The 25,001-nt window shown below is 35.3% G+C and overlaps 1 protein-coding gene across 1 annotated transcript; it reads left to right on the forward strand.

The window, feature by feature from the left end:
• Positions 1 to 1,621: 1,621 nt before the first annotated feature.
• Positions 1,622 to 25,001, forward strand: LOC133741795 (UDP-glucose:glycoprotein glucosyltransferase). The gene is made up of 37 exons (XM_062169516.1): positions 1,622 to 1,954; positions 2,875 to 3,321; positions 3,417 to 3,570; positions 4,382 to 4,553; positions 6,009 to 6,082; positions 8,101 to 8,197; positions 8,333 to 8,445; positions 8,580 to 8,695; positions 10,640 to 10,697; positions 11,450 to 11,602; positions 11,803 to 11,901; positions 12,018 to 12,155; positions 12,600 to 12,668; positions 13,529 to 13,614; positions 13,747 to 13,909; positions 14,287 to 14,421; positions 14,504 to 14,603; positions 14,684 to 14,778; positions 14,917 to 15,029; positions 15,110 to 15,320; positions 15,719 to 15,787; positions 15,917 to 16,062; positions 16,862 to 16,963; positions 17,613 to 17,760; positions 18,499 to 18,555; positions 18,646 to 18,776; positions 18,862 to 18,950; positions 19,072 to 19,421; positions 19,516 to 19,605; positions 21,062 to 21,126; positions 22,127 to 22,229; positions 22,331 to 22,489; positions 22,577 to 22,717; positions 22,873 to 22,916; positions 23,338 to 23,452; positions 24,053 to 24,205; positions 24,434 to 25,001. Exons 1-37 carry the CDS (start codon positions 1,803 to 1,805, stop codon positions 24,602 to 24,604), a joined length of 4,878 nt encoding a protein of 1,625 aa, XP_062025500.1. The 5' UTR covers positions 1,622 to 1,802; the 3' UTR covers positions 24,605 to 25,001.

Genomic DNA, 25,001 nt, shown 5'->3' on the forward strand with positions numbered 1-25,001 from the left:
CCAATGTGAGGAGGAGGCGTAAAAACTCAAAGACCCTTTCTTAACATTGGGTTTGGGATCGGCGAAGGCATCGTAGAGGCAGTTGAGGAGGACCGGGAGGCCGTCGGTGGCGAGGGTCAGGATTATTTTCTGTAGATTTTCAATGGCGATTTCGAAAGTGTTCCGGTCGCCCAGATTTGGAGACAGAGAAACCTGATATCTAGGTTTCGAGAGCGATTGACAGTGTTTTGACTCTGGCTAGAAAGTTTAGATAGTGATCGAGAGGGAAAGAACAAGTTTTTAGGTTTAGAACAATTTTTTCCTTTCTCTCGACATATAGCTAGGTTTGGTGAGAAAGAAGTAGCAGCTTGGTGAGAAGTACGGTTTGGTGAGACTAGCTTACACACTTCAATAAATTTGTCCAAAGTGCGGTTTGGTGAGACTTACAGTCTTACACACTTCAACAAATTTGTCCAAGTTCATCATACAACAGATAATTAAACAACTGTCGTAGGAGAGTATATGATGTCAAATCAAGGATGAAAATTTGCCTGCCTAGCTAGGTTTGGGGGAAGCAATTCAAATATATTTGAGCCTTCACACAACAGAATGCCCACAATCTGTTGTGCCATTTTTTATATCACACACTCGGTATACCTAGTAGAAGGTGTCAAATTTTTACAACATTGCTGCCCACTCAAAATTTGGCGCAGAATTTGGCGCCCAGTTCTAGTCATACAACAAAAACAACTACACCGTTGTAGCATGCAACATTCTTACAACATATGAAACATAATTATGTTGTTACATTGGTGAACTTGTCTTGGGAAGGAATTTTGAGTTCAGTGATGGCGGGATATCTGCCGCTAAATTTTGTGTCATTTAGACAACAAAACATGCATAATTGTGTTGTGTGATAGAACTCTGAAGACAAAGTCATCAATTTGGTAGCATTCCCACAACAAAACTTCATTAACACCGTTGTACAATGGAGTTCACGTTATCAGACGACGGTAGACTTTTAATCTCTTGTCTGATGGGTGTTGTGTGATGCACTTTTTGTAATAGTGTCATTATACAAAATAATTTTATATCGAATAAAGCTTGTCGTTTACCCTTAGAAAAGACAAACTATTATTTTGTCATTTGAATTTTTTTGTTTTTGTTGCTTGCTGTTTTTTTGACTCTGTCAAGGGGAACCCAAAGGCTTCCTAGGCCCAAGATAAACCCCCCCTTCGGCGCATGTGAAATGCTCCAACTGTGCATTGCAGCACAGTGCCTGACCACTTTGACAGCTTCGGGGTTCGAACGTAGGTTGGGGAGCACACCCAACTAGGCAAGAACCACTAGGCCACTTGCAGTGGTTTTTGTTGCTTGCTGTTGACTTAGTCTCGACCCTGTAACCTCTGGCGCGTGGTGTACACGTGTTTTTGTTGAGCAATTTTGGTTCATCGTAAACCAAATTGTAAAGTTACGGTGATGATTTTTTTTTCTTTTTAATTTCAAACATATGTACCGTAAAACAAATGACAATCACGGTTTTAAAAAAAGAAAAAGAAAAAAAAAGAATTTTTTTTTTTTGATTTGATTTGCAAAAGAAAACGAAAAAGAAAAAAAGAAAATAAAAATTGGAACTGAGCACTCTACACGGCGAAGACCAATAGAAACCAGTCTCCCTCCCACACACTCTCTCTCTCTCTCGTCTTCGTCTTCTTCTTCTTCTTCTTCAGTTCAGTCATCGCTCTCATCTCTCTCACCCCAAAACCTAAATAGATACGCAGGCACCATGTTGGATCTCTGAAGGATCCGAATCTCAAACTGAAATGGGGAGCCGTGCGTTTTGTGGTATTATCATCTTGATTTGTTTGATTGGCTCGGTTTCGGTTTCGGTTTCAGCTCTGAATCGGAGGCCCAAGAATGTGCAGGTCGCCGTTCGGGCCAAGTGGTCCCCCACTCCATTGCTCCTAGAAGCTGGGTATGTATGAAATATGAAATGCATCTCTCTTTCAATTAACTCTTATACTCTATTTCTTGATTGCGGAGCTTCGTTTTCTTTTCTTACGTGAATTTGTTTGTGATGAGAAACTAGCATTGGCTCTCTGCTCTTAGCTCCATCAGATTTTCTTTTTCATAACCATATGCAAAATCACTGCAACATAATTCCCTTTCGGTGTCCATATCTACATAAGAGGCATAACTTTGAGCTTGGTTTTTGAGTTTAGAGATATCATTTTATCATAGCTGAGTCTGCTTCTTGCGAAAGTCGGCACACGCAGGTGCCATTTTGGACTGAACTGTAGCCAACTTTCCATTATCTAGACAATCACACCCCAACACCCTAAACTGTCACAATTTGTAGGACCGATGATGTAAAAATTGGCTATCACTTGAAGGCTTGGTAGGGCCTTCTCCCCCAAAATCTGTCTATATCATTGTTATTGTGATTATTTAGAACAGACTCACATCCATTATATATACCAAACCTTTATTTGTGCATGAGAAATACATAGATCCTTGTAGTTGATTATGGTGTTCATCTCATGGAAGACCCTCCTAGTTATGCTACTCAGGCTTATCTAGATGATTTAGACGATATCTCTAGATTCAGAAGGGTTCTCAGGAGCCTTGTTGGCTATTTTTTTTTCTTCTGTCTTTTGGTTTTTGGCCTTTTTAGGCCTCCCTGTAACCAAAAAAAAAAGAAAAAAAAAAAAAAGGCATAGATCACTGTTCTACAGATAAGCTTGAATCTGGAGTTAAAGTGCCTACTTGAAAACAGGAATCTGGAGTTAAAGCTTGAATCTGTTCTACAAATAAGTTTATTTATTTATTTTCATATTATATATTGGCTTCTAACAAGCTATCATGTTTCCATTTCTTTTTTCTTTTCTTGTGCAGTGAATTGCTATCTAGAGAACAGAAAGATCATTTTTGGGAATTCATTGACATCTGGCATCATACTGATAAGGATGATCTTGATTCTTATAATGCTAAGGGTTGCCTAAAAAAAATTTTGAAACATGGGCTCTCTATTTTGAGTGAACCATTGGCTTCTTTATTTGAATTCTCTCTTACTTTGAGATCTGCATCCCCAAGATTGGTGCTTTACCGGCAATTAGCTGAAGAGTCTCTTTCATCTTTCCCACCAGTTGATGAAACTAATTCAAGAAATGCCAGCGGAAATTCAGAAACAAATGACCACGTGGAAAGTCAAAAGTCAGATCCTTTGAATGTTGGTCTAAACCCAAGAAGTCCTAATGGAAAATGTTGTTGGGTGGATACTGGAGATGCTCTGTTCTTTGATGCTGTAGACTTAAAAAGTTGGCTTAACAGTCCTAGAGATTCGTAAGAATTTGCTCTTTCCTTTTGTCTTATTCTCTCTCTCTCTCTGAATTTCCATACTTCTACAACTCCTTAAATTTATATTTCTTGGTTTTCAGTTCTAGGGATTCATTTCAGCAGCCTGAACTCTTCGAATTTGACCACATCCACTTTGATTCAATTGTTGGAAGTCCAGTTGCTGTTCTTTATGGAGCTCTTGGAACTGAGTGCTTTAGGGAGTTTCATGTCACCCTAGTTGAAGCTGCAAAAGAGGTACACCATCTTAGATACTTTATCCCCTCCTAGGCGCTCGAGTGAACAATCATAATATATTATAATTCATTTGTCTTTGAATTGAAACAATGGATGCTAGAAGTCTAGGAATGGGTATCAATCATATTGTAAGACAGGAATACATTAGTGGAGGTAGAGTGGGTGGCCATTAGTTTCTAGGCATTTTGAAGTGAAAGTTATCCTGGATTCTTTAGGAAGTTTTCCTCTATGTCAAGCTGCATATATTGTTTAGTTTATATGTGTGCATTACCCTATTAGCTTTCTTTTTATGTCTGGACCATTCATTTATGCTCTCAAGCATATTGCAGATTTGAGAAGTGATGCCATTATAGGAGTAACACATTATACACATGCATGACTGAATTTACTTTTCTTGAACAAACTTTTTCGGTTTAAGATTTATATCTGTTAGTCATATGATACTCATTTGAAATACATAATGCCTAGATACAGGTGGTAAACATGGGGGTGATATGTGTAGATATGCTCTACTGTATCTTTTCCTTCTTTATAGGATAGTTAAAGTGTGATGTACCGCTGATATCACCTAGTTCGTAGCATGTTGTTATGTTTATCTGCTCCGTACCGGTTCTGTCTTTTCTGTTCTCCTGTTTTGTTTTATATCCAAATGTTTTGGTATATGTTTTTTTTTTTTTTTTGAAATATATGTTTATGGGGTGAGAGTTGCATGCAGGATTTACCCTATGTCATACATATGTTATTTTGTTTCTTAAATTGTTTAATTTATTTATACAAATATTTGCTAATATATTGTCCTAAAAATTTCTAGGGTAATGTTAAGTATGTGGTTAGGCAAGTATTACCTTCTGGCTGCGAAGCAGAGATTGACCGTTGTGGTGCTGTTGGTACAAAAGATTCGTTAAACTTGGGTGGTTATGGAGTCGAACTTGCTTTGAAGAACATGGAATATAAGGCCATGGACGATAGTGCAATAAAGAAAGGTAAGATAGATGATTCTAGCTGTGGCTTTGATTACAAATTTTTGCTCAAACCTTAGTCAAAGTTTGCATTCTGTTTTTGAAGTTGGTTCCGATCTTTTGCAACCGTGAAGATGGTCTTCGTCTTTCTATCTTTATTTCTGTATGAAATTTCTGTCAGACTTATTTTATTGCACGAGTGTCTTAGTTCAGCTTAGGGAAACCTTAGTCATATGTTATTTTTTTCTCAGGAAAGCTGTAGTGTCATGATAAGTTCCTGTTAGTCTTGAGTTCTTTTAGGTTGTCGGGGATTTCTTGTCCTTGATATCCTTTGGCTTATTATTCTTAATAAAATCTCAGTTTTAGTCTCAATAAATGTCTTTTTTTGTCAGTACTGTTAGTACAGTTGTGCAAGGTTCTTGAACTTTTACCGAGAACAAAGTATTCTGCTTTGAGAATTTCACAACTAGTCTAGAGTGGATGAATTGGCTATATTGAAAAAGGATCTAGATGTGTTGCTGGTTGAATGTGTATGTTTGCTTGAATTTTATAATCATTTCACGTCCTTGTACTTTACACCTAAACTGTTTGCCCTCCCTTGGCTTCTAATTTGGTCACTTGTCCTCTCAGATTTGATCAATTATAAATCTAAGCCTTCAACTTCTTCATGAATTGTTGACGTGGCGAGCCCACTCAAACTAGTTTTTGGCATTGGGTCACGCAAGAAACACACCATTTTCATGGCCATGGCTAATTTGGTCTTATTGGAATCGCCATGTCAGCAATTCATTGAGTAATTGTCAAATTAGTGGCTGTAATTAACCAAATTGGAGAGTATAAGGGCATATCTGATCAAATTAGAAGTTTGGGGGCACAAAGGATTTTAGATGTAAAGTTCAGGGAGGTGAAATGAATTTAACCCAATTTAAATCCTAGCTTTTTATTAGGATCCAAGAGTCTTTGAGGAAAAGAAAAATGGATCACAGCATCTTTTGGGTCTATGTCGGGAAATGTGAATCCTTGGATTGTAATAGCGTAGGATTGAAACAAGCAAGGATTGTAATAGCGTAGGATTGAAACAAGCCAAAAAAAAAAAAAATTAATTCTCTAAGAAGAGAACCCATTTTCATTAAAAAAATTTCCAACAGCTTAATTTAATTGCCACAATAATGCCCATGCATATGGACAATGCAAAAACAAACGTAGGGAACACATTACACATTACAGCAAGCTCGGTTCCACAATGTAGCTTGAAGTAATCGTATATCTTGTATAGCTGGCTCATCAACTAGGACTCCAAACCACTGGAATGAACTTGAGTCAAATGAAAAGATTCAGGTTTAGGCTAGAAGTGTTTGAATTCAGTACTAAGTATACCTTACTTGTATATTATTTTTTCTTCCCCTATCTTCATGTTATCCTGTTTTTGTATTGCCAGAAACGAAAAGTCCCCTCATATGTGTGAGGTTTGAGTTGCAGGTGTCACGTTAGAAGATCCTCGGACTGAAGATCTCAGCCAAGAAGTCAGAGGGTTTATATTCTCTAAAATTCTGGTTTGTCATCCTTAATACATAGTTTACATTATGTCTTTGTGTACAAATATAAATGCAGCAGTTATTCATGGATTCTATAATACCATTTGTGGATTGACGTAAGGGGGTAGGATTATTTATTTGGTTTCTGATTAATAGGCTGCCACTAGTTGAAATGCATGGCATTATAATATTCTTAATTCTATATATATATATATATATATATATATTTTTTTTTTTTTGCCTTGTTTTTACTCCAAACACTTATTTGATTCTTGGGAGCTTTGCTGATGGTGGTATCTTGGATCCTTTTAATGGAGAGAAAAGATTTTTTTTTTTTTTTGAGACTGTCGGGCTCAGGGAAGATGAGTTTGACTTCTTATTGGGTAGTGTCTGTTTATGGGCAGCTTTATGGGCTTCAATCTCTTGGTTTTTAGGAATAGCTACTGTTTTGCTATTCACTTCGATTGAAGTGCAACAAATTATTAAGGGGGCAGGGCTCTATATTTGGTTCTGATTAATAGGCTGGTACATATGGAATAGTTTTATAATATTCAGGTTTTATTCTCCGTTCCTTTTGTGGTGTTTTTACTCTGAGCTCTGGTTTTATTATTGGGAGATGTGCTATAATGGCGGTGTTTTGTATCATGTGGATGGAGTGCAGCAAAAGAATATTTGAGAATGTGAGGGGGGATGAGTTTGACATCTTAACTAGCAGTGTCCACTCTATGGGCTCCTTTACTGCCATTCATTTTGATTGGAGTGCAACAATTTATTAATTCTCTTGTACTTCTGCTTGGTGTCTCTTCCTTCTGTGTTTGTCGATTTTGTTGGTGTATGGAAGTCTAGCCCCACTTCTTAGTAATCAAGTTTTCATCAGTAAAATTTGTTTCTTATAAAAAAGATAGTCTAATTTTTCTTTCTTACTGATTCCTTTGTGTTTCTTTAATTGGATGTATGGTCACTAGCTTGTCTCTTAGATTTTCTGGGTGGGTGGTTATAGTTCTCGTTTGTGTCCCAATGAAAATGAACTAGAAATGCCACGGCTTAAATTTTTGCTAAAAGATATGGACGAAATACAGAACATGATACTTTTTCTCCGAAAAAGTACAGCACATGATTCTTTTCATATGGCACACTGAGATTTTCATTAGAGTACTGCTGAAAACCAGTTAGCCCAAGTGCATTGTTGTGTGGCTGGGGTATGGATTCTGAAGGAAGGTAGAATGGAGGGGTTGTCATCTATTTTGTGGATGTAAGGTCGGGAGTTGGCCATGGAATTATTTGGGAATGCCTCTTGGAGGTAATCCTTGGGCAGTAAGCTTTTGAGATCCTGTGTTAGAAAAGGTGGAAAGGAGGTTGGTGGGTTGGAATAAAGCCTTGGACTTTATATCAAGGGAAGGGATAACTTTAGTCAAATCAATTTTGAGCATACTTTCTTCTTTTTATTTTCCCTTACTGAATCCCTTGTGGTGTGGTCAACAGAAGTACAAAAAAGGAGTGAAAAAGAACTTGGTCATTCCTAGAAAATCAGTTATAAAAACTCTTTTGAAACACTTTGTAGTGTGAGTGAAGATAATGGGATGTCACATGCCTTCTACCATAGTAAAAAGATTCATTCAATTGGCATACTTCAGCAAGAAAATTAGTTCTGTTATAAAAGCATTGTGCCCTTAAATAAAATTATGTTATATTACAGAGTAGTCAGAAGTAATACAACAAAAATGTTAAGAGCTAGGTTCCTTTAGAAAATTCTGAAGGCTATCAAAGTTGGTTCTGTTGTCCTATGAAGATTGTATATTTGACAAACTGAAGGGTTAATGGAAGACGCTTGTATTTGCAAGCGTTGAAATTTTGTTGAGTTGATTTGATCCTTCTGAGTTGCGCCAACCCGCTTCTCGTGATCTGATGCTATTATTATCTATGTCGATGGTAGTCAATGAAATTTGGTAACACATGCAATTATTGTTTCTGAAGGTCAGAACTTCCAGTTTGTCACCGTACCTAAATGATTATAGTATCCTTCTTTCCACCTGCAGGAGCGTAAACCCGAACTCACATCAGAGATAATGGCTTTTAGGGATTATCTTTTGTCATCAACAGTATCTGATACACTTGATGTTTGGGAACTAAAAGGTATCTGCAATTTAAAACTTTACTATTGACAATTTTAATGATTAATGAATTATAGACGGGTAAATGATAGACTTTGCTATTTATACTTTCAATGCTTACTAAACTACAGAAGGCTAAATATAGACTTTTCCACAGATTTAGGACATCAAACTGCACAGAGGATAGTGCATGCCACTGATCCTCTGCAGTCAATGCAAGAAATTAATCAAAACTTTCCCAGTGTTGTCTCTTCCTTATCTCGCATGAAGGTAAAGTATCTTTGTACAATTTGAATTTGATATGAAGTGGAAACTAGCTGTTTTTTCCTCATTTCCTGTAAGTCTGTTTTACTGTAAGGAGTTCTTTTCTGTTGTCTTGAATTAACTGACCTTATGCTTGGCAGCTCAATGATTCAGTTAAAGATGAAATTACTGCAAACCAGAGAATGATTCCACCTGGAAAGTCCTTGATGGCTCTGAATGGTGCTTTAGTCAATATTGAAGATATTGACCTGTATCTGTAATACCTTTTCTCATACTGAATTCCTTTTCATTCTTTCACTGTAGAACATGGGAGGTTGTCGTAGTTTAAATCTCACACATTCTTACCTATGTTGATACTTCTCGTCATTACCAATTTTCCTAGGATTTCTCGTCTTGACCAATATTTCTGGCTTTACTAATTAAATGATAGATTTATTCAGTTGCTTTATTTGTTTATCTTAGTATATTAAAACACGTACCTTCATCTGCAATCTTGCCACATTAATTTCACGTAATGCCTCATCGTATGTGCTTGTTCAAGAATGGTATCCGGTAGTTTTGTTTTACTTGAATTTGTCATTCATTCGTCTGCTGATCTTAAGGGACTTTTCCTCATGTTGGGTTTCCATTTCAAATATCTCCTCAATAAGAAATTCCTTGTACAGTTTATGAATATGACAATAAAATAGTAATCATAGTGAGGGCACAATTATTAATTAAATACATCTGTTTAAAATATTAGATTAGATACATGTATACATAAATATGTTAAGCTGATATATGAAATTAGCGTTGGTTCTTTATTGAGTTGGAAAACTAACAAAATATTCGAGTATTTTAGGCAAAAATGATTTTGCATTTATGTACATGCAAATACAAAATGCGTAAAGTTATGTAATCTTTTATGGAATCATGTGGTTTTATATCTATATATATATATATATATATTTTGGGAAAGAAACAGCTTTTATTACAAGAAAAGCCTACCAGCAAGGTGGACAAGGTAGGAGTCCACGGCAAATTAAGCTAGCAATTAGCCTAGACAAAGACCCTAGACTACGATTGCTTTTCAATCTAACATAATAGATGATAGACTATAATGCCTTTTAGTGTAAAGAAGGTAAAGCCGCTTGGTTGGAAATACTTTTCACTTAGGAGATTGGGAATTGCAGTGCAACAAAGATAACCCCAATGCTGGACGATTTTTTTTTTTTTTTCCTGTGCTATTTCTAGAATGCTATGAGATTCTATGTTTGGTTCCAAAGGTTCTACTTCGAGGATTCTTACCAATGACAATATTTGGACGGTTAAAAGTAAGCTGTCTTTAGGTTGCTGGATTGAGTTGGGTAATGCCATCCTCTTGTTTTTCTTTATTTCTTATAGAGTTTTGTGCCTTTGAAGTTGGGGTTGAAGGCGTATTGTAGAGGTTCTCTGTTGTCTGTTTTCTGGTCAGATAGGAAAAGTTGAATCTTTAGAGGTAGTTATGGGGATATAATGGATTTCCTGTGGGATAAGGCTAAACTTTGGGCTCCCTTTGTACATATTGGTGTTATCATTCAGAGACTTCTCTTTCTTCCCTCTAAACTTGCATCCGGAGGCTGCCATCTCTTAGGATAATTGGCTTGGCTGTATTTTGATATTCTTGTTGCTAATACTGTTGTTCCTTTTACAATTGTTTACTACAAATTGTCAAACATCTTGAGAAAGCGATCCATTCTTGTAAAATTGAATAAATGGAGAGAATTCCACAAATGGTCACTCAACTATGACTCATTCGACACTTTGGTCACTCAAGTTTCAAATATATCTGGTCACTCAAGTATTACACTGTCATTCACAAAAGTCACTTTGTTGTGAGAAAAAATGCCCCTTGGGTGACTTTTGTGAATGACAGTGTAATACTTGAGTGACCAAAGTGATATATTTGAAACTTGAGTGACCAAAGTGTCGAATGAGTCATAGTTGAGTGACCAAAGTGACTATTCTCCCTATCATTTATCACTTTTGCTGCCAATGCTTGATTGAAAATGGTTTTAAGTTTGACTTATCTGGAAGAGTGCGCTTCAGTTGTGATTTACGTGTCTGGCTTTACTTCTGTCACATTTTATTTATCATTCGATGATCATTGAGTTGCTGCAAGTATAATGCTCAACTTAATCTGTTCAAGTTCTAACATTACATTTCTTTAATATTTTTATAGGTTGGTTGACTTGGTCCATCAGGATTTATTATTGGCTGATCACTTTTCAAAGTTGAAGGTGAATGTCTTTCACTCTTAGCTATGTTCAGCTTGAATATAATAGATGATAGGTTAATATGTGGACAAGTTATGACATTCCTCTGTTCGTTTCCATCAAATGAAATGCTGTCACGAGTACTTTTGCACGTTGTCTTGATATTTGGGATAAAACTCAATATAACGGCGTAAACTTCTTTTGCGAGAAATGAGGATTAGACATCTTTCTTAAAGAAGAAAAAAGTTCCCTATTTCTTTGGGGTACTTTATTTTCTGCTTTGGCCACCATTTCTTTGTTAAAAAAGTTTCCTTCGTTTTTCTGTTCTTTTTCATTCCTTTAACTAACTGAATAGAGAGGGTTGTAGCTCTAGGGCTCTGATTAAGTGCGTTCACCGGCAGATCTAAATTAAAATGTTCAATTAAGAATTTCACCAGACACAGTCATTAGCTCTCCTGATTCTTTTTTCACTTGTCTCCATTGTTTAGGTATATTTTGTTGTTAATTGTTTTGCCACCGATCCCTTCTTTCTTAGTTTCTTGGTGTTGTTGAAACCTAAGTATTTTGCTTGAAAACGTAGTAGTTATAGGGCTGTGATTATTCACACTCTTATTAAAATATTGAATCAAGGATTTCACCCGGTAGTGTCATCAACTGTCATCTATTCAGTCGAAGCCTACTTTTGAATTCGATATATAAAGCTTTAATCAAATTTATTCAATATATTCTATCATAAATTGGTTGCGTGTAAAGATTGATACTATCAACTATTGCAGATACCTCATAGCACTGTACGGAAACTCCTGTCAACTCTGCCTCCTCCAGAATCTAATATGTTGCGTGTAGATTTTCGCTCGAATCATGTTCATTATTTAAATAACTTGGAAGAAGATGCTATGTATAAGCGTTGGAGGAGCAACCTTAATGAGGTGGGTATATTGTTTATCTCTGTCTCTGTCTCTGTCTCTCTCTGCTTCTGTCTCTCGCTTTCTTTACACACACTGGCCTTCTGTGTAAGGAAATCTGAATCATATCTAAATAATATGTATATATCTATATCTATTATTTGGATTGCACCATACGTCGATGATTTCTTGATTTCTACTTATTCTATTTTTTTCTTTTGTAGATTTTGATGCCAGTGTTCCCTGGACAGCTACGTTATATACGCAAAAACCTTTTCCATGCTGTTTCCGTTATTGATCCATCAACTGTTTGTGGTCTTGAGGCAAGTTATAGCCTTTTAGTTTCTTTGCCAACAATTATTTGAGCTAGTTTTCCTGTTTCATATTATCTTGCTACTGATACTTGTTCTGATGGTTTTATGTTGTTAAAATCTTGCAGTCTATTGATGTGCTTATTTCTTTGTATGAGAATAACTTTCCCATGAGATTTGGGGTTGTGCTGTATTCTTCGAAGTTGATCAAGCAAATTGAAACTAGCAGTGATGATAGTAAAATTGAGGAGGATATATCCAACCTGGTAATTTTCTTCCTTAATCCTCTTGTTATTTTTCATTCTATATTATATGCAGTTTGATAAATTTTGCTGCTGTACCATTCTTCACTGAAAGCTGTAGCTATTAGGATTTGGGCCAGTAATTATTTTGTATTCTGGTCTCTCTCTGTTGGTTGAGCCTGACATTTGAAATTCAACTTATAATGGGCTGATTCAATTGCGGAGATTTGAAAAGGATATCCTGCTTTTATATAGTGATAAAGTTTATTGGTTTTTACCAGTCCCAAAAGCTTAACTGTTAGGACGTGCACCAACAATTGTTTTACATTCTTAATTTCATATAATGGCATCAGCCACCTTCTCTATTTCCATCTGTTAACTCATCATACAGAATGTCATGCAGCAGCTTCATCAAAATACTGTCGGCAAAGTTGTTACTGAATTGTAAACATAAACTTTTTTTTTCAGATAATACGCCTCTTTATTTATATCAAGGAAAATCATGGAATTCAAACAGCTTTCCAATTTTTGAGCAATGTAAGTGCGTTCCCTTGCTTCAGTCATATTTACCTCCAGATTATTATTATGTACACCCAAAAAATTGCATTTGGTGCAGCTTTTTGTCTTTTGCTGTTTATCTGTTGGGGACCTCTTTTCCTCTTTTATTGTACCATTGTTTGTGATCAACAAAATTTGTTATGTCCAAAAATTGAAAATAAAAATAATAATTGCACCTGAAATGAAACTGATATATATCAAGATCAAAAAGTTATTATTTAGTAATAACAAGAATGTGTCAAAGAGTTCACGTCAAGGACAATGTGTTCCTTTTCCTCATGATGATGTACCTCCAAGTATGCTACAATAGATAAAGGTCTTTCTTTAATCAAACCTAAATGGATGAACAGAAAAAAGGTAGAAAAGTTGGCAGGAGACAATCCATGACTGGGTTGAAAAGTACTCAATGACATGCTTTGAAATATGATCAATTAAGTACAAAGTTATAAAGCAAAGTAATCCCTAAGAAAGTTTTGCTCGCAGACACAGAATTGTCATACACAATAATGCAATCAAGTGTAATATAAGGTAGAAAGTATATTGAAAGCAGCGAAGTTAAAGAAAAGCAGTAGATGGGACGTAATGATAGTCAAAATATATAAGCCTCATGTTAGACTCATTTGGAGAGAGAACTTAATATTAGTAAGTGCCACATAAACATTTCTTGAGGTTCTTGTAATTTAGATGATTTCAGGTGGTTATATTTCTCTAGTGATGTTATTGTAAAATAATGCTTGCCGGTTGTACAGTGGCATATTTCCATGGTAATTTAGACTCATTTATAAGTCTTAATTTTTGTCTAAATGAGATCACTCTAGTTGACTCTTTACGCATGGCAGATAAATAAATTGCGGGTTGAGTCTGATGGTTCGGCTGATGATCTTGAAATGCACTATGTAGAAGGAGCATTTGTAGAAACAGTATTGTAAGTGTTTATTGAAAAATATATTATGGCTGCACATGTACGTTTGTGAGGATTTCCTATAATATATACTATATGTATTCGTCATTATTATTTCTAGCTGCGCTGAAATATGTTGTTGTTCTCCTTTTGTAGACCAAAGGTAAAATCTCCGCCTCAAGGCATACTGCTGAAGCTGCAGAAGGAGCAAACTTACAAGGAACTTGCACATGAAAGCACCATGTTTGTCTTTAAGCTGGGCTTGGCTAAGCTGCAGTGCAGTTTGCTGATGAATGGACTTGTGTTGGATTCTAGTGAGGTGTTGTTTCAGATATTTTTAGTTTATATTGTCATTTTTTTCCCCTTATGTAAGGATTTGAAGTAGAATGATCATCACCCAAACTTGGTCCGAATGAGGGGATTGTCCTGGGAGGGAAGATCTATAAGTGGTCCCATGAATTGGCTCCTGGACACAGTAATCTCTTGTGATATGGGATAAGATTTCATGATTTAGATTTTAAAGGAACAATCTTAAAATGAAATGTACCTAAGATCTTAAATTTCTTCACATTTACTTTAAATTTTTTGTTTAATATCAGATATTGCACTCCATATTGTTTTTTGTCAATTAGAATGTAGTCATTATTTAGCGTGTAGTTTCATAAGCTAAAAGCCTTTCTGGTTTACATTGATTAGGAGGCTCTTATAAATTCCATGAACGATGAGATGCCCAGAATACAGGAGCAAGTATACTATGGCCATATAAATTCTCAAACAAATGTTCTTGACAAGTTTTTGTCAGAAAGTGGTACCACTCGCTATAATCCACAGGTGAATGTTTTCTTCAGGAGACGGCTTTGGTTAGTGTCATGATGGTACATCTTTCTGGGTTAACATGTGTTCTTCCCTATAGATTATTGCCGGTGGAAAACCAAGGTTCACATCTCTGTGCACTTCTGTTCTTGGAGGGGAAGGTGTCTTCAATGATATTGGTTATTTGCATTCCCCCGAAAGTAAGCTGACTAAAAGTCCTAGTTTGTTCTACAAGTTCCCTCAGGTAATCCTGACATGTGATGTATTTGATTCCTCCCAGCTGTGGATGATTTGAAGCCTGTGACTCATCTTCTAGTGGTTGATGTTGCATCAAAGAAAGGGATGAAGCTGCTTCATGAAGCCTTACACTATCTGGTAAGTTTTGGATCGTGATACTGATCTAGTACTCAGTTAAATTAAATATCAATTCTTTTCTATCATCATTTTCCCATATGTGCACATCATCATATTGTTATTTTTGTTTTGTGTTTATTGAAATCCACTTTACTGTAGATTGAAGGGTCTAATAGGGCTCGAGTAGGAGTGCTTTTCGGTGTCAATCAGGGTGCTGATCTTTCTAGTCTCCTTTTTGTTGAAGTATTTCAAATCACTGCATCATTGCACAGGTGTGTATGTTTATGAAAGCTTTATGGGTTATACGTCAATGACTGCATAAATGATGCTGATTTGAAGTGCTGTTATGCAGCCACAAGAAGGATGTGTTACTTTTCTTGGATCAGGTGTGCTCCTTGTTTGAACATAATCACATGCTTGCACCGTCTGAAGGTGCGGAGAGCACTCGAGCATTCATAGATAAAGTTTCTGAATTGGCTGAGACAAATGGGTTATCATCAAAGGCCTATAAATCAGCTCTTTCGGACTTTTCTGCTGACAAATTGAGAAAACAGTTGAATAAGGTAAAATTTCATTATATTTGTGCTCTGTTTTTTTATCTTAGCAATCTAGAGCATACTTTTATTTGTGTCTTGTCAGTGATTGGATTTCTTTCTATTTCTTGTGTGTGTGTGTATTTTATATTAAAATTCTATTTTTGTCTTGTCAGAAATTGCAAGTTATCTTTTTTTTTTTTTCTTTTGTTTTGTGAAAAGGGGTTTGGAACCCAGCCTAGCTGGGTGGCTCATCCCCACGCGTGGGATTATTATTAATAGTTATAGAAAGATATAACGGGGAGGACATAAGGCCTGTGCCCTGTGAGTTCTTAATTAATAATTGATCATATTACTCTTTCAATGCTGACATTGGTATTGCTGATCTTAGCGAAAATGTTCTTATGACTGTTTATGGTGGCCTTCAGGTGGCACAGTTTTTATATAGGCAACTTGGCCTTGATTCTGGTGTTAATGCAGTCATTACTAACGGACGGGTGAGCCTTATCTATGAACTTCGTACTCAGTTGAAATCTTATTAATTTATTTATCTCAATATATACTAAGAAGATAGATTTGGTATCTGTTTACATGATAATATATTTCTCTGCCTATTTGTCCGGCAGGTAACGGTTGTAAATGAGGAGAGCACATTGTTGAGCCATGATTTAAATCTTCTTGAGTCTCTGGAGTTTACACAGAGAATAAAGCATATTGTTGAAATAATAGAAGAAGTGAAGTGGCAGGATGTGGATCCAGACACACTGACAAGGTTTGTTAATGTTATTAGCTTAGTTTCTGCCATGAAAAAGTTATTTCTTTAGGTGTAGAGTTTTGCTCTGCTGACATCTTAAAACAGCTGTACGTTTTAAGTTTTTAATCTAGTCAACTTTATAACTGTGGAAAATGAGTCGTACATCTACAATGGTTTTCTGTGCATTTGGATCGTGCCCCCGGGTTTGGGTTCGTAATCTAGTTAGGGCTGAATATTATATGGACTCAGTATGAGGTGTTAAATGTCAGTACAGGGCGTCTTCAATTTTCCTTTGTCCTTGAATTTTGTCTGATGCAAAATTGCAAATACATGAATTCAAAATTACCAGTCAGGGGGACTAACTAGGGTCTCTAGGGGTGACTGATAATGTTTCTAATTGCAAAGTTACTTGTGCTTAGTGAGAATTTTTCCTCGGTCATAATGATAGTATGAACAGAAGGGATAGCTGTTTTGCTTATATCTTTCCACTATCTTCATTCCATCATTTGAAGCTAATGCTTTTTTTTTAATTGTAGACAAATATATGAAGAGAAATAAGTGGTAAAAATTGGCCTGTAATAAAAACTACACAAGTATTGGGCCAGATTTTCTGAACTCCAGGTCCAAGTTCTCCAGTATTGGCTCCTACAAAACAATATTAGTATATTCTCACTGAACATATGATATAGAATTATAATTGTGATTTATCATATTATTCTGGCTTTGATTTTATGTGATTGTATAAGTATGTTCCCATCCAAAAAGTTTTCTTTATTATTTTTATGCCTAATGGTGACTTTTACAATGGTGTTTGCAGCAAATTCATTAGTGATACTATCATGTTTGTGTCTTCTTCAATGGCTATGCGGGATCGAAGTTCTGAAGGTGCACGCTTTGAGGTTTTGAATGCAGAATATAGGTAAACAGTGGGTATTTTCTTTTAAGGAGATTTATTTACAGGCGAATAACAACTATACAGCTCCATTATAGTATTGTTTCCAGAATTCTGTAAACATTTTGAAATATAATTTGACTTTTTATTCTTAAAGCTTTGTATATATATATATGTTATCTGTTTGCTTATCAATTATCATAAATCAATATTACTGTTTGGTGACTTGTCTGTTCCTTGATAATTGGAATTTTTTTGGGTACAGATTAGGTAAAATTATTTAATGCAATCAATTATAATTGCTCATTTTTATTTGTTGGATACCTTATAAACTAATGGATATTTTTTTTTGTCTATCAAATTATATCCTAAAGTAAGATAAAAAAAATTATGTCCTAGAGGAAAAATCGTTGGTAAAATTATTTTAATGAACTGTGAAATCTTTACTAATGAAAAAACTTGAAAGATGTCCTGTTATTGTACTTTCTAACAAATAAAAAATTGTTTTGAAACCAGAAATCTAATGAAGCATCCAATTGTTACTGCTCCATACCTGTTTATTTCGTTTCTAGTATTATACTTTGTGTAGGGTACAAATGTAATGCATTTTCAATACATGAATCATAGTGTTATCATCTGTTTTAACTTGCACTTTTGTTTTCATTTTCTTTTTCAGTGCCATCGTTTTGAACAATGAAAATTCTAGTATCCATATAGATGCAGTTATTGATCCTTTAAGTCCATCTGGCCAGAAGCTATCATCAATTCTTCGGGTTCTATGGAAATATGTTCAGCCTAGCATGAGAATTGTACTAAATCCGTTGGTGAGGCAGAATGCTCTGTAGTCTTTTCCATTTATATATGTCTCTACATTATGTATTTGTTTTATTTCTACAATCTCTGCTATTGTTCTTTTCAAATTCTTTATTGCTATCTAGTCACATATCAAGTTTTCTACAAGGACAACACAAATTTCCCTACGGCAGATTTTTTTGCCTTGTTAGATTATTCTTTCTATTGTTCAACTTTTTGCGTCCAAACATAGATGCCTGCATGTCTGATATGCTGTATATGTCTGGTATGAGTAAAGATTTAGGGATTCAAATTTATGTTACCAGTCTCGCCACCAACAATCACCACTTGAATCTGAATCAGTGTTATAGATGGTTTAGGCTTCCTAACAAGTAGTAGGGTCAACATCCACATCATCTGCGAAATATGACTAGAGACTGATATTCAAGTTGATGTACCATACAGATATTAATGAATCATAATAGATTGACGATGGCATTAATAATTATCCAATTGTGAGTTTGATGCTGCATCTTAATTATGTTGTGCTTAGTAATTGGATGAACTCATTAAATGTAATAATTGGATGAACTCATTAAATGTAATTTGAACTTGGCTTCTGGCATCATTTAATTTTTACAACTAATACTGTATTTTTTTTTTTTTTGGTTGTTGTTGTTGTTGTTGTTCAGATTTGGTTTAATAATATGTTGCTCTTCCTAATACAGTACTGTAAATATCCTCAGTGATCTAACATTTGTATTCTGCAGAGTTCTCTTGTTGATCTTCCTCTGAAGAATTACTACAGATATGTAGTACCGACAGTGGTATGCCAGATGACTAATTCTTACAAGCAAAAATATTGTCTCCATTAATCTGCTCCCCATCTCAGACTCTCAGTTGTGTCATATTTGCAGGATGACTTCAGCAGCACTGACTACACAGTAAATGGGCCAAAAGCCTTTTTTGCAAACATGCCACTGTCCAAAACCCTCACTATGAATCTTGATGTTCCTGATCCATGGCTTGTTGAGCCTGTTATTGCAGTGTAATTTTTTTATCCTTGATCCAAATCATGTTTTGGACTTCATTTTTTTCACTTGCGCTTTTCTGAATTCTTTTCTAATACACAGGCATGACTTGGATAATATTTTGCTTGAGAATCTTGGTGAGACAAGAACATTACAAGCTGTTTTTGAACTTGAAGCTCTTGTTTTGACGGGTATGATTTTGCTTTCTTGGGAGGAAGTTGTAGCTTGCCACTACCATGAATTTTTCCTCCAATTAGTGATGGGGAATTACTTATTATGTTGTCATATGTACTGACTCGAAATCTTAACCAGGTCATTGTTCTGAGAAAGATCATGATCCGCCCAGAGGCCTTCAGTTAATTATTGGTACCAAGAGTGCACCCCATTTGGTTGATACTCTTGTGATGGCCAATCTGGGTTATTGGCAAATGAAAGTCTCTCCTGGTGTTTGGTACCTACAACTTGCTCCAGGAAGAAGTTCTGAGCTTTATGTTTTAAAAGAGGATGGTGATGGAAGTCAGAGCAAAACATTATCAAAACGCATCACCATTAATGATCTGCGGGGTAGAGTAGTTCACCTGGAAGTAGTAAAGAAAAAGGGAAAGGAGCATGAAAAATTGCTGCTTTCTGATGTTAATGAAAAGACACAGGATGCTACTGAGGTGAGTGCTTATTATCAAATTAGAATTATTGTTCTAGTTCCTACTTTCATAGTGATAAATTTATCTGTGAGTGCGTGTCTCTATACTTATGTAGGGAAGTAGCTGGAACTCCAACTTTATAAAATGGGCTTCTGGTTTAATTGGTGGCAGTGAGCACTCAAAACAGAGTGAAAGTACTTCATCGGTGAGTAGTAATAGTATACAGTATACTTGTCCATCCTTCAAGGCTTAAATTAACATAAGGGTTAAAATTTATATTTTGTGGACAAACTGAAATTCACCATGTGTTAGATTTAAGGTTCCTCTTACAGTTTAATAAAGCATACACACTGAGAAGGGACTTTTAGGATAAATTGTAATCCATTACAGTATTCTGTTATTGACAGCTGGTCAAATTCAAATTATTGACAGTTGGTCAAATTCAAATGGATTTTCAAGTCTTCCAATCAAAACAAATTCTTAGTTGGTTTAAATGCTTGGATGGACAAAGTCTTAATAGAGGGTTATCTTTTGGCCTAGGGTTCACCTCTTTTCTTAGCCTAATTGTTGTAGTCTCCTTTGTTATGTTAGTGAGCACTCAAAACAGAGTGAAAGTACTTCATCAGTGAGTAGTAATAGTATATAGTATACTTGTCCATCCTTCAAGGCTTAAATGGTTAAAATTTCTATTTTGTGGACAAACTGAAATTCACCATGTGTTAGATTTAAGGTTCCTCTTACAGTTTAATAAAGCTTACACGCTGAGAAGGGACTTTTAGGATAAATTGTAATCCATTACAGTGTTCTGTTATTGACAGTTGGTCCAATTCAAATGGATTTTCAAGTCTTCCAATCAAAATAAATTCTTAGTTGGTTTAATTGCTTGGATTGACAAATTCTTAATTGAGGTTTATCTTTTGGCCTAGGGTTCACCTCTTTTCTTAGCCTAATTTGTTGTAATCTCCTTTGTTATGTTTTGCTTCCTGTAGCTAGCTAGCTTTAAGACATTGAAGCTCTGATCTAAAAGTATAGCAGTGAAAGATCTGTCTCAAATCCTGAAGATACCCTCAATACTTTTCCATCCTTCCCTAATATGATCCTCGTGTTCTCCCTTAACATCACCAAAAGCACTCCTAGCTTTTCTCGACGCAAAAATTGATCAGCACATCTACCAAAATATACCTTTCTTCTCTCCCAAAATATTCTCCACCTTTGTGTTATCTATTGATTATAGTGAACTATAAAAATTCACAATTTGACTTGTGCGTGATCATGCCTTTAATTAAAAAATATAGATATGATTTAGTGGACTGTGAATTTGTCTTCTTGAAATAAAAAATGCATTATCATATTTTAATTGTCAATATTATTTTCATCCTGTCATGTAGCAAAGTGTATTTTGTTATGGTTTCCTCAAATTCTCATCTTACTCTTGTGCTATTGTTTGTATAACTTTACATCACTCTATTGTCTAGTGATTGTTTAATTTATTGTATGAGCTACTGTCTTTTAATTGATCAATTCGAATTAGTCTGGGTTTTTTATTTATTTATTTTTTTATTTTATATATATATATATATATATATATATATTTTTTTTTTTATGACTGCTTATCTAATCTGATTTTGGATAGTGACAACCTTGCATTTTTCCCTACTTAGGAGAAGGGAAAAGGTGGACGCCATGGAAAAACAATAAATATTTTTTCTATTGCTTCTGGACACCTGTAAGTCTTTCTTATTTATCTTTTTATCTGCTTATCTTCCTTTTCATTCCTTTTATTGACTTGATGTGGTACATAATAAAGTCATTCCTTTTATAGACTTGATGTGGTACATAATAAAGTCCATGGTTACTTTCACATAATTGTTTTGATTATAAACAGTTGTGTTATATGTGGATATGGAAAATTTAGGGAAGTGAAATTTACACTCCATAGTTTACAATCCACACTCCCTCTTTCTATTTTTCGTAATTTGAAGATTTGTATTTAGTAACTTAAATTTGTACCTTTATAAGAAGTACAACCAAAAATGGAAAAAGGGAGTGTGGATTATAAAATGGGGAGTGTGCCCAATTTACAGATGGCTATGTACAGTTATAAGTTGTACTAAGAAAAAAGAAAAGAAAAAAAAAAGAAAGAATTGAAAGTAGTCTACAGATGGTCTAAATGTCATAGTTGTGGAGAATAATACTGGATTAATTAAGTCACTGAATGTTCTCGTTCAGGTATCTGCATTACCAGTTAAGCAATACTGAAAATGTCCTGTGAATCATCATTGTATAGAATTGGTTGCGCATGTGAATCATCATATCGCAATGCTCATCTTTCATGATGAAAGAGACTAGAGATCATCTCATCCTATATCTTCAACTCACTAGCTTTCAAATTTCTTTAAATCATGTTGTTTGATGGTGTGATTTAGCACACTACAGCATTGAAATTGTCATAACTGAAACTACAGGACCTATAGTGAAAATGACCCAGACTACCTGGACCAAACAATTAAGTTATATTATTGTATGTAAAATATTTATTAATAATTTTGGTCTAACAATAATTTAATATTGAATATTCACGATCATAATCTTCATCTCCATCCTTATGGTCTGATAGTTTCTTCTGCCTCATTTCAAAACCATTTTTTTAAAAAAAAAACATGTATGCAAATCTTATCATGATGTACGGAACCTTATCATATCTTTATTATGCTATATTTTGCCAGATACGAACGGTTTTTGAAAATCATGATTTTAAGTGTCTTGAAGAACACCCGTCGTCCAGTTAAATTCTGGTTCATAAAGAACTATCTCTCTCCTCAATTCAAGGTAGGAAGTTTTTAAGTTGTACATTTATCATGATTTTCTATTATTTATCGAGAAGAAATGAGATTGCTTAACATGGAAGTTTGGTCATTAAAATGGTACAGGATGTGATTCCACATATGGCTCATGAATATGGCTTTGAGTATCAGCTAATCACCTACAAGTGGCCTACATGGTTGCACAAGCAAAAAGAAAAGCAACGAATTATTTGGGCCTATAAAATTTTGTTCCTTGATGTTATATTCCCCCTTTCGTTAGAAAAGGTATTAGAATTTTATAGTTTGTCAGCTTTGTTGCTTTTTCATCTATATGTGATATGATTGATAATTGACATGTGCAAATACATGCAGGTCATCTTTGTTGATGCAGATCAGATTGTCAGGGCAGACATGGGAGAACTCTATGACATGGATATAAAAGGAAGACCTCTGGCATATACTCCTTTCTGTGACAACAACAAGGATATGGATGGATATCGGTTTTGGAGACAAGTACTTACCGATAAAGGCTTTTTCTTCCTTTCTTCATTTCATCAACTTTTATGCATTGTCCCACAACATATCCATTGTTTGTACATATTTAGTTTTCCTTGATTATGATTCATTGTTCTTGCTTGTTTTTTATGTCAATTTTTTTGTTGGAACAGGGTTTCTGGAAAGAACATTTACGGGGGAGATCTTATCATATAAGGTCAGTTGTGCTTTCATTGAGACTATTCAAAATAAGACATATTGGTGATATTGTTTTCTTATGGTGGGTATTGTGACGTATGAGCCCTAGTTGCTGATTCAAGTTGATTTTTCTGGTGCTTTCCTTTATTCTCGACCACTTGGTCACTTCTTATATTGTATCATTCTTTTAATCAATTAAATCTGCACTTTTTTGTTGTGCTATTCATTCCTTCCGCAATCTTAACACCAGAAGGCTCAACATTTGGAAATCTGATTGTATTGGGAGTTTGCAATTATAAACTTCTAACCTAATCTACCAAGATAAATTGTACTACTTTCATCAATCTGCACAAAAGCATATAGTTCCGTAACTGAAACTTTATTCTATATATCCTAAGTGGGGGCTAAACCTGTGAAGTTGATTGGTTGATCTTTTGCAGTGCTTTGTATGTCGTTGATTTGAAGAAATTTCGAGAGACTGCAGCAGGAGATAATCTGAGAGTTTTCTATGAGACTCTTAGCAAGGACCCAAATAGTCTATCAAATTTGGATCAGGCAAGTAGTTAAGCTCATAATGCCCAATTACTATGATTGCAATGTGATGCATTTAGTTACTCTTATGATGCACATGAAAGTGCATGAAACTAGAATCAGTATGTTTGTATGAGGGATGCGTCATGCGTTCTATTTTTCTTTGCATTTATGAGGCAATAATTATGTGAAACTAGAGTCAGTTTACTTCTGTTGGTCTTTGCTAGTCAATGAATTCTATTTTCTTTGCATTGTAAAGCAATAGATCAATTTTGCAAGGTGAGTATGTTATCATATGATAGCATTCATGTGGGGTGGACTGTTAAGGCAATCAGAATTGGAGGCAACCAGAAGTTGGGTGCTGCATGGAGAAGTGTGGGTTCTGGAGAAACTTTTCAAACAGAAAAAAATAGGATATATATTTTTTTTTAATAATTTTTTTATTCTTTAGTTCCCCTTGAGAAGACAATGAGAAACCTATTTTCCTTTGGGGAATTCATGCTACAAGTCATTATTTTCCAGGTTTTGTGCTGCTCCAATGACTGGTGTCCAAGGCGTATTCTTTTTACATGCACACTTCTATTTCATCATGCATTATGCTAAATGCCATGATTTGTGTTTCAGGATCTTCCAAACTATGCTCAACATACAGTGCCCATATTTTCATTACCACAAGAATGGCTGTGGTGTGAGTCATGGTGTGGTAATGCCACAAAAGCCAAAGCAAAAACCATAGATCTTTGCAACAACCCAATGACAAAGGAACCCAAGCTCCAGGTAGATCTGGCTTCCTTTGGTTTGTGTCTCATTATTATTTGTACTTTTATTTTTGTGTCACTGAGTAAATGCATCCGTCATACTTAAGGCTGTTATTTCTGCTTTGACCAAAAAAAAAAAGAGAAAGAGCAACCGTCATACTGAGTAAACTCACCTGCCTTATTTTCATTGCCCTTTTCTTTTTCCATTTTTTGATGTCGAATGTTGTGTGTCTTGTTTTGATTGCAGGGTGCCAGAAGAATAGTTTCTGAGTGGCCAGATCTTGATTTGGAGGCTAGGCAGTTCACTGCGAAAATCTTAGGTGATGAAGTCGCAATCCAAGAACCTCCACCAGATCCTAATCAATCAGGATCAGTGATGGACAGCCCACCAGACCTGGAATCTAAGGCAGAGTTGTGAATATTATGCGTCAATTAAAGTAGAGCAATTATTGAAAAGACCTAGGTTAGCAGGGTACACTTTAACATGATTTGACCTCAAGGGCTCAAGGTGACTGCCTTTATACACAGTGATCCTGTATTCTAAACAAGAGGTTTTGGCTCGGTCTTTGTTGGCAGCAAGAGCATGAGACTACCGTCCAGGTCGAAATATGGTTTTCAAACTAAGTTATATCCTTTCTGGGCACTTCATTGTATTGCTCTTAGCTACTAGACTAGTTCATGCTTATTAGGCCGAAGATGAACCTAGAACAGAACTTTGGAGTAAATTGATCTCATATGGTCATTTTTATCAAGAGTACAGCAAATTTTGTAAACTTAAATATTTTTTAGACTAAATAAGAGGTCTCATTTTTAGA

Source organism: Rosa rugosa, chromosome 4 (genome assembly GCF_958449725.1).
Source record: "Rosa rugosa chromosome 4, drRosRugo1.1, whole genome shotgun sequence".
NCBI classification, from domain to species: Eukaryota; Viridiplantae; Streptophyta; class Magnoliopsida; order Rosales; family Rosaceae; genus Rosa; species Rosa rugosa.